This window comes from Bison bison, unplaced genomic scaffold (assembly GCF_000754665.1).
Source record: "Bison bison bison isolate TAMUID 2011002044 unplaced genomic scaffold, Bison_UMD1.0 scf7180017864452, whole genome shotgun sequence".
In the NCBI taxonomy this organism is placed as follows: domain Eukaryota; kingdom Metazoa; phylum Chordata; class Mammalia; order Artiodactyla; family Bovidae; genus Bison; species Bison bison.
This window is the reverse complement of record NW_011495014.1, coordinates 4,397,139-4,407,332: the sequence shown is the minus strand read 5'-3', so window position 1 is coordinate 4,407,332 and position 10,194 is coordinate 4,397,139. Positions and strand designations below refer to the sequence as shown.

The window sequence follows — 10,194 nt, the reverse complement described above, 5'->3', positions numbered from 1 at the left end:
TCCAGAAAAACATCTATTTCTGCTTTATTGACTATGTCAAAGTCTTTGACTGTGTGGATCACAATAAACTGTGGAAAATTCTGAAAGAGATGGGAATACCAGACCACCTGACCTGCCTCTTGAGAAACCTATATGCAGGTCAGGAAGCAACAGTTAGAACTGGACATGGAACAACAGACTGGTTCCAAATAGGAAATGGAGTACGTCAAGGCTGTATATTGTCACCCTGCTTATTTAACTTCTACGCAGAGTACATCATGAGAAACGCTGGACTGGAAGAAGCATAAGCTGGAATCAAGATTGTCGGGAGAAATAGCAATAGCCTCACATATGCAGATGACTCCACCCTTATGGCAGAAAGTGAAGAGGAACTAAAAAGCCTCTTGATGTAAGTGAAAGAGGAGAGTGCAAAAGTTGGCTTAAAGCTCAACATTCAGAAAACTAAGATCATGGCATCTGGTCCCATCACTTCGTGGGAAATAGATGGGGAAACAGTGGAAACAGTGTCAGACTTAATTTTTTGGGCTCCAAAATCACTGCAGATGGTGACTGCAGCCATGAAATTAAAAGACGCTTACTCCTTGGAAGGAAAGTTATGACCAACCTAGATAGCATATTCAAAAGCAGAGATACTACTTTGCCAAAAAAGATCCGTCTAGTCAAGGCTATGGTTTTTCCAGTGGTCATGTATGGATGTGAGAGTTGGACTGTGAAGAAAGCTGAGTGCCAAAGAATTGAAGCTTTTGAAACTGTGGTGTTGGAGAAGACTCTTGAGAGTCCCTCGGACTGCAAGGAGATCCAACCAGTCCATCCTAAAGGATGTTCATTGGAACACACCAGTCCTGGGTGTTCATTGGAAGGACTGATGCTGAAGCTGAAACTCCAGTACTTTCACCACCTCATGCGAAGAGCTGACTCATTGGAAAAGACCCTGGTGCTGGGAGGGATTGTGGGCAGAAGGAGAAGAGGATGACAGAGGATGAGATGGCTGGATGGCATCACCGACTTAATGGACATGAATTTGAGTGAACACCGGGAGTCGGTGATAGACAGAGAGGCCTGGTGTGCTCTGATTCATGGGGTTGCAAAGAGTTGGACATGACCTAGCAACTGAACTAACTATACCTAAATGTGAACTCCTCTCTAGCAGCTCCACCTCTTATCAGACTTTCTTTCCAGGACCTAATACAACACAGGTCAGCGTCACTGAATGAGGAATTTATAGGAGCCAATGATTATTTATCTCTTAGGTAATTCTGCTTAAATATCCATGAGCTCAAACATACAGCAGACAATATGCATTTGAGGTGGCTGTTCACTGTCTGATGCATGAAAAGGTGAAACTGTCAAAAGGCGACTCACATGCTTAAAAAAAAAAACACAGAGGTGAGAAAGCGGTTTTGATTTTTGTTTCTTAATTAACAAACTTGACTACTAGCCTTGTTGCATCTAAAGACAGTACACTTAACATAGAAATGGGGTGTAAGCATTAACTGAACTGAAGACTTCATCCAAAATCAGCCTCAGATCAGTTTGACTGCTTGAAGTATTTAATTAAAGGCTCAGCATTTGGCCCTAAAAGCACAGAAGAGATAACCCTGACCTAGCCAATTCTGAGGGTGGGAATTACTGACCATCTGGTTCTACCTTAAAGGAGCTGTAACACAATAAAAGCAGGACACTAACTTTAAATAGCCCTGTACACAGTGGGACTGCTTTGAGGATTAACTAGTCACAAAGTGCTCCCCTAGAAAACAAAATCCTCTCTTGAGGATAGTTTAGAATTATCCACCCAAATGCCAAGTTACTTCTACCAAAAACAACAATTTTAGTTTGATGGTAATTATCCTAAGCTGATGTACCTAACAACTGTTGGCTGAAAGGTCTAAGCACGTGATCACTTCTTTTCCTATTTGCTAAGGTGGGAGCACGTGCCAGCAGTCTACCCGAAACCCAAGCCAAGTAACTGAATGTTGAATAGGATTGGCTGAATTTGATCACCACTTCTTCATTCAAACAAGAAACTGTCTTTTCCTCCTCTATACCACCATATTACTTTGAATTTTGGCTTATTATTGAACAAAGTCTGCTTTGCACTATTATTTATAGATTTTTTTTTAAATCTTGTAAAATAATGACTTTCTAGAGAGGGAATTAAAAAAAAAAAAAAACTTAAAAAAAAAACTCTTCTTTGAACCAGAAGAAATCCTTATGAGATTTCCCACTCTATTTTGAAATAACAATTCTTTGTATTAATTTCATATCTAGTATCTCCTTTGAGTTCACAACCACGGCAAAAGCTACTTGCACTTTATGAATGAAGAAACTGTGGTTAGAAAAGTGACATAAACAGATTACAAACAGCATAAATAGAATTGGCTGCAGTCAGAGTGAAAATGTCCTGACTCCTAATCCAGCTACACTTTAGCCTCAGGATCACATGCAAGACTCAGAGCAGATGGCTTGCAACAGCTTTTATGCTATCTACTGCAGTTTTACTTCAAAGATTGATGGCATCACTAAATAATTCCCTGAAATCCTCCAATGACCCTTCCTGCATTTATGGTACATATGAAGGGTAATCTTGTCCTAGTTTTATTACCTGCTAGATAAAAGAAGACTTCTGCTTTGAGATTTTAAAGATCCACTTAGGTATTAAAAATGAAAGTCAGGATTCACCAAAGAGCTTTCAGATCAGCTCCAACAACTACCTAGGTGAATTTCCAAATCCTGCTGCTGCTGCTAAGTCACTTCAGTCGTGTCCAAGGGCTGTTACACTTAAATAATTTAACAGTTAAAACTACAACTTTTATTTAGCAGCTGTAGTTGAATAAGTATCTAAATCAAAATTTAGAGCTTTCTTATGGAGCTCAGTGTAAATGACCCTGATGCTGGGAAAGATCAAGGCCAAGAGGAAAAGGGGGTGATAGAGGATGAGACAATTGTGGATGGCATCACTGACTCAATGGACACGAGTCAATGCTGCACGCCAGGCTTCCCTGTCCCTCACCAACTCCCAGAGCCTATTCAAACTCAAGTTCATCAAGTTGTGATGCCATCCAACCATCTCATCCCCTGTCGTCCCCTACTCCTCCTGCCTTCAGTCTTTCCCAGCATCAGGGTCTTTACCAATCAGTCGGTTCTTCGCATCAGGCGGCCTAAGTATTAGCGTTTCAGCTTCAGAATCAGTCCTTCCAATGAATATTCAGGACTGATTTCCTTTAGGATGGACTGGTTAGATCTCCTTGCAGTCCAAGGGACTCTCAAGAGTCTTCTCCAACACTACAGTTCAAAAGCATCAACTCTTTGGCGCTCAGGTTTCTTAATAGTCCAATTCTCACATCCATACATGACTACTGGAAAAACCATAGTTTTGACTAGACGGACCTTTGTTGGTAATGTCTCTGCTTTTTAATATGCTGTCTAGTTTGGTCATAACTTTTCTTCCAAGGAGCAAGCATCTTTTAATTTCATGGCTGCAGTCACCATCTGCAGTGATTTTGGAGCCCAAAAAATAGTCTCTTACTGCTTCCATTGTTTCCTCATCTATCTGCCATGAAGTGATGGGACCGGAAGCCGTGAACAACAACAAATGGAGCTCAATGTGGTTATGCCATGCAACAGATTTTCAGCAGTGTGTTTTTGAAATCCATCACCCTATCATATAATGTATTTACTACACATCTGTCATTTGACAGTTTTCAGTAAATATAAGAATGATTCTGAAATTCTGAAGTTCTTCTGAGATCCATACCACTTGCTGTATTACTGGTTTAGGTGTGGGAGGTAAGCAAAACTGACCCACATTAATCCAGTGAAAGCTTGTCATTTTTTATAGTCTACTTTCTTCCAGTAGATGGCACTGCAGTTCATGTAAAACACTCCTGAGTTAGTTCTCTGACCCACCGGGTACCAGTCAAAACTCTGCTCACAAAGGTCAGACATACGAGGTGACTTGCTTGAGGTCACATAGCAAGTTATGGAATAAACTGTAGAGCCTGAGACTTCTAACTTCAAGTTCCATGCTTTCTTTATTTGTGTTTTCATCCCTGATATTCTAAGATTTGCTCACATCAAAACAAATCCCTATTTATAGTATTCAGGACATAAAACAACACAAATGATAGGAGAGAGAATAGGCTAAGACATAGAATGCTCTCCCTGTAGGCCAACAAAGAGAGTTAATATCAGTCATTTATCAAATTTCCAAATTAAAACTGCTTTTAAAATGTCCCCAGAGAAAAAGGGAAAAATATGTATTCAATGAGAATGACACCCGACTATAAAGGACACAGAGTGACGTACAAACATACCTGCACATTTCCATCAGCGTTTAACCTATAAGCTCATTTTCATTAAAAATTAACTTTTCCCAAACACTAGTAGATACCACCACATGTGCTATTGCATAGCATGGCATTTTCTGAGGCGCTTAGCCCTACACAGCTTGCCTCTAACAACAATATTCTTTAATGCTCACTTTTAGCAAGGCCCAGAGCTGCTTTGCCTGGTGAAAGATTATTTACTTGACCTGCATACACACACACACACACACACACAGAGATATATATGTATGTATGCATGCATATACACACACACACACACACACATACATACACATATACCTGTACTTCCTTCCTTCAATCCAATCATCTGTAATAACAGGACAAACAGAAATGCCCAAAGTTTTTATGCTGCTACTCAGCTATCTTCAATGTAAGCCAAGGATCACAAAGGCAGGATGACAGATACTGGGTGACTTTTGGTCACTAAAGAGGCAGTATCACTAAGCTCTGATACCAAAAGACTGGTAAGCCTGTACAGATAGCTCCTAACCTGATTCAGGATAACAAGTTTTTAGTTTGCCCTTGAGCATAAGTCTATTACCATCTCCAACTTTACTGTGTTCCCTAATATGACTAAGCTCTTCAGTGAAAAATCAATGTACAAACAAGTGTATTCTAAGATAATGTTGTCTGTTACATCCTCAAAAATGGGCCTTTGAGCATACCTCTGCATGCGCTGTATGAGAACAGAGGGGAACTTTCTAAAGAACCTCCCCAAGAATACATTTTGAGAAGCACAATTTTTCTGAAAAGTTAAATGAAGCATAAGTTTCTAAATATTTATTTCAGGCTTATATTGACATTATTCTTCAAAGGAAATATATATAAGTAACACCACTGAAATATACAATACAAAGAATATTTAGACAAATTAAGAAAAATGGCCTCAAAATATTAAAAATATTAGAGAGCTCCTTCATAGTGACATAAGGAGCTTTGATTTATTAATTGCTAAGAAAACTTTATGCCCTTAATTAAACTATTCAATTTAATTAAAATACTCTTCCATAGTATACTCTTCCACTAAATCCCTGTATCATTTTGTTGAAAATTGTCTTATTCCATTTATGGTAACAAAGCCAAGAAGAAATTTAAGTTATCTATACCATGGCTCTGTATATTAGGTAGCTAACATTTTTCAAAAATAGAATTTTTTTTCTATAATAACATTTTTGTTTTTCTTGTTATTGTTAAACATTGATTTTTTTTTTTTAAACAATGGGCCAGCAATTGCTGCAACCTTCAAAATATCCCAAATCACACTCAAGATAGCCTGAACTGCCTTCTAAAATATTTGGAATCACTCCTAGATATCCAGAATCATACTCCTGAAATATTCAGAATTGCACAATCACTTTTAATCATAAAGAATTAATATAAAAAAATTAGTCATAGTGTTTTCAACTTGAGTCATTCCTGAGTGATAAAACTATTAGGAACAAATTCTAAAATCAAACTCCCTCATAAAAATATTGATATAAAACAAATTCTACTCTCAGAAAAGTTTTTCAGCCCCAAACAAAATTTAAAAAGCAATCAGAATTTGGGGCATTCTTGCCTTGCTGTCTATCTGAGAAAATATCTTTATTTAAGAGATTCTGGGAAAGCTACTGAGGCCCATCCAAATGCCTATTCAAGACACATCATTTAAGTTGTTACCTCCATCAGCACATAAGATTTAAGGAGACAACATCTGAATTTACTAAATGTCTACTACACTGCAAGAAACTGTAAAAAAAAGAAAAAGAAAGAAAAAAGAAACTATGATAAAGACTACGAAGAAAAGTCATGAGGCCTGCATGGATGTTTTGGTTTGTTTAAGAAGATAAGACACACATACAAATTACAGCCTGAGATAATGTATGTTAACCATCAATGGTATCCAGTGTCAGAAGAGTTTGGAAGTTAGAAGTAAACAGTTCTTTCTTGGGAGATCAGGGAGCCTTTATATAAAAAGTGTCACTTGAACTATATTAACTGGATAAATGTGGCTGGTATGGTACTCAAGATGGAAAGGCTTTCCAAAAAAAACGTGAGAGTGGAAAAAGCAGAGTATCTGTAGAAGAAAAAGTCGTGTGGCTAAAGCTGAAGCTATTCAGAGGGGAGTAGTGAAGGAAAGCCTGCCTAACTTCAGAGGAGAAGTTAGGCAAGGCACCTCATGTCCAGGCTCGGTAGCTTGGACTTCCTCACTTTGGTGCTGAATTGCCATTCCCGCAGGCTTTTATCATAGGGAGTGCCACAAACAGAGGGGTGTTTTAGTCAGATTACCCTGAGGGTGGAGAATGAATGGAGACAGCCCAGGGTTAAGGAAAACAGTCCTCAATAGAAAATGGAGGCGGCCACTACGTGCCAGGCACTGATAGTATTTCATTTAATCCCCAAAACAATTCAGTTATAAAACATTTTTATAGATAAGAAAACTGAAGCAATTCAACAATAGTTGGCAGCCCAGAAACAAACAGCTGACTGGTGGAAAATTACTCCAGTTTAGGAACCTGGAAGGCAAACAGGCCAGAAGGTCAAAAGGGTGCAGAAGATCTAGGGTCCTTGTAAGTACAAATGTAGTAGGAATGACCGATGAAGAATTCAAGTCAAATACAAAAAAACACGCAGCAATCGGAAGAGAAGTCATCAATTAGACTTAAGGAGGATGAAGAACAACTCCAATTCAAAAAGTGGATAAGCTAGATTCAAAAAAAAAGCTGTGTCAAAGTGGAAACCCTAAGATTTCACTTTTGAAACAGTAATAAGATACCACTGTCCAGCTGGACAGGGGAAGTAGACTATGGACACAGTTTTCCAGAGTTAAGGAAACAGAAGGAAGTTAGCTTGGTGTAGCAGGTGGGAAAATCTGAAGTAATTACAATGGGTTACAGGATAGAGAGGAAACCTGTGATTCTAATACTAAAGTCATTGAGGTTAAAAAAAAAAAAAAAAATCTAAAGAACCCAGAGGGCTAATAGTAGGGAAGATGGCAATATAAACAGGTGACTGGTACATTCAAGAGAAATTTTGAGTATTGATGAAACCACTGTTATCCGTCAGCATTAGTGAAGAACTAGGAAAAATAACTGACTTAAAAAAATTACCTTGAATCCAGGGAACATAAGAGGAATTGCCTTTACATTACCCGAGCCACATCCATTATCATCATTATTTTCAAACCAGGGTAATGGTGTGATCTCAAGGGTTAAAGATGATACGATGACCATTGTCTCTAATTCACAAGATGCCTCCTTCACCCAGAAGAGGTGGAAGCCCACCAAGGTCAGTCACAGGGTTCCCAACCTCTAAAACATGATTCCATGTGTCATCTCCAAAACTACTTTCAATACAAAACAAATGGCAAAGTACAACTTCCTTGAATTTAATAAGAATTTAATATGCAATACTATGGATTGTTTGCTAATGCTGAACTTTTCTATCTTCACGTACTTTCAGTAATTCATAAAGTTGTACATAAGGATAAATCTCCAAAGTAAGGTATCTTGAATGAATTTCTTCTAGATAAAACCACATTACAAAAATGCAATACCCAATCGATTACTTATTCTTTCATTCTACAGACAAATATATATACATACACATGCAACTAAAGGTCAAAATAGCTTCAGTTTCTAAAACAGCACCCCTGATAACAAACAGGTAAAGGTAAAGGTGGGACAAGACCAAGCATACAACTCATGTAACTTTCCTCTTCAAAATGAAATGGAAAATTACACTTGGCTGCATTCCATTTTTCCAGTTTTTATTCAGGTATTAAAAATATCAGTCTGCTAAATCACATATTCCCTTCCTCCTGGGTTAAAGTTTAATTTTCTGTTTCTATTAAATTTATCTACATTTTAATAAATTCATTAAATCATTCAATGATGTAAAAAATCCTGCTAGTTTTAAAGACAGATTTATCTGTTTGGATAAATGAGAGAGTACCTTTTAAGAGTAGCTAACACAGCTTCTGCAAGTCAAATTTGAAGAAGCAGCTTAAAAAAGAAAGAATAATTTGGAAGCGAAGGGAAGGAGTTTTCTTATGGATCTCTGGCTTGCTTTGTAAGTTTGACTTAGAAAATCAATAAAACTGATGACTATTCTTCTGGAAAAGACCATTTTAAAAAAACTTAGTAAATGACTAACAAAATGTAACATAGTTTCAAATTTCAAGAGTCACTTCACCAGGGTTGTGGAATCCATACATTTGATATTTAAAGCATTGTCAGGAAAATTTTAATACATCTTATCATCTACTCCTTTTTTTAATAGATAACTAAACTGAGTGATGAATAACGTATCTGGCAAAGAAAAAAGAAGTCTAAACAGAGGGTTTCAATTACAGAAGAAAGGGAAATCCTGATGTTTCATTCACTCCACCGTACCTGCCATTAACAGTAGTAGATTTGATAATATCTCCAGGTAGAACCACCAAGAGTTCAATGTCTTTATCTGTCATGTTCTCTTTCTGATCCATGATAAAAGCAGAAGACTCTACAGAATCATCAACTGAAGAGGCATCAAGGCATTTGGTCTCAGCTGGAGGAAGCGGTGCCTTGGCTTTTGGTTTTCTCCTAAAACAAAAACAAAACACAAAGAATAAAGTATACATGTTTTAAAAATAACTTGCTAATGCGATCTCATTTAATAAAAACACAAAATGTGTGTATGCTTTTTCACATCCGGGAAAAATGCACTAAAATATTACAACTGTTAGCTTACTAGGGATGGTAGAATTAAATTTAAAAAAATTTTTGCCTTTTTAAAAATCAGTATATTTGTTTTCAACAATATGCTTGCATTACTTGACAATACAAACAAACAGGATAACAAAGAAATTTGATATTGGCCTTCATTAAATTCAATTAGTGTGTGTTCACTACAGCAGGCAAAAGTATTGCATTTTGTTTGATGGAACAAATTATAAAATTCTTACTGTCCTAATATCTCATTCCCATACCTCCTACTAGCTCTTGCTTTCATGTATTTCATTCTGCTTTTTTCTAATGTAGTGTATTCTGCATCTTTATCCAGATTAAACTCTACCTATGCTACTAAATCTAGCTGCAACCACCATCCTCCCACCCCCTCCATCAATATGAGGTGGCACATATCCTACATGGCACATACAACAAATTACACAAATGTAACATTTTTTTTCCCATTTTTCCTCCCTGGAAAATTTCATCTCTCTGCCTACAATTATTACTCCTTGAAGAAAGAAGTATGCTGTATTTCCCACTGGACTTACTAATAAACAGTGAACTGCAATTGGTTATTTGTTAAATTATATGGAATTTTCCAAGCAAGAATACTGGAGTGGGTTGCCGTTTCCTTCTCCAGGGGATCTTCCTGACCCAGGGATGGAACTTGGGTATCTAGCACTGCAGGTGAAGTCTTTACCAATTGAGCCACCAGGGAAGCCCTAAAAATAAAAAATGTTACAATTATTCTAATAAATATGTTTCAGTGTCACTTACCAGGACAACCCCTTAACTGATTTATAACAGAAATAGTAGTAGACATTCTGCACAAGACCAATTCAATGATTTGAGGGGTTGAAAACAATGAGACATGGAAATAAACATCATGTAACTATAAGTAAGTCCATACGCATATTTTCTAAGTACTGCAAATTAGAGCTTTTGCAAATGTTACTTTATTGAATTATAGTTGACATATAACATTACGTTGTATCAGGTGTACTACATAGTGATTTGACATTTGCATATGTTATGAAATGATCCTAAGTCTAGTAACCATCTGTCCCCATACAAAGTTATTACAATATTACTGATAATATTTTTTGTGCTATTAATATATCTTATATCCCTGTGGCTTATTTAAAATTGGAGATTTG

The 10,194-nt window shown here is 37.1% G+C and overlaps 1 protein-coding gene across 2 annotated transcripts in view; it reads right to left on the bottom strand.

Annotated features, from left to right (window-relative positions):
- Nucleotides 1-10,194, bottom strand: part of COBLL1 (cordon-bleu WH2 repeat protein-like 1) — a 166,433-nt gene that overhangs the window by 59,782 nt on the left and 96,457 nt on the right. For both annotated transcript variants that reach the window (XM_010858955.1, XM_010858954.1), the window contains exon 2: nucleotides 8,720-8,908. In XM_010858955.1, coding sequence (XP_010857257.1) covers nucleotides 8,720-8,908 — 189 coding nt within the window. The remainder of the gene's footprint in view (nucleotides 1-8,719; nucleotides 8,909-10,194) is intronic.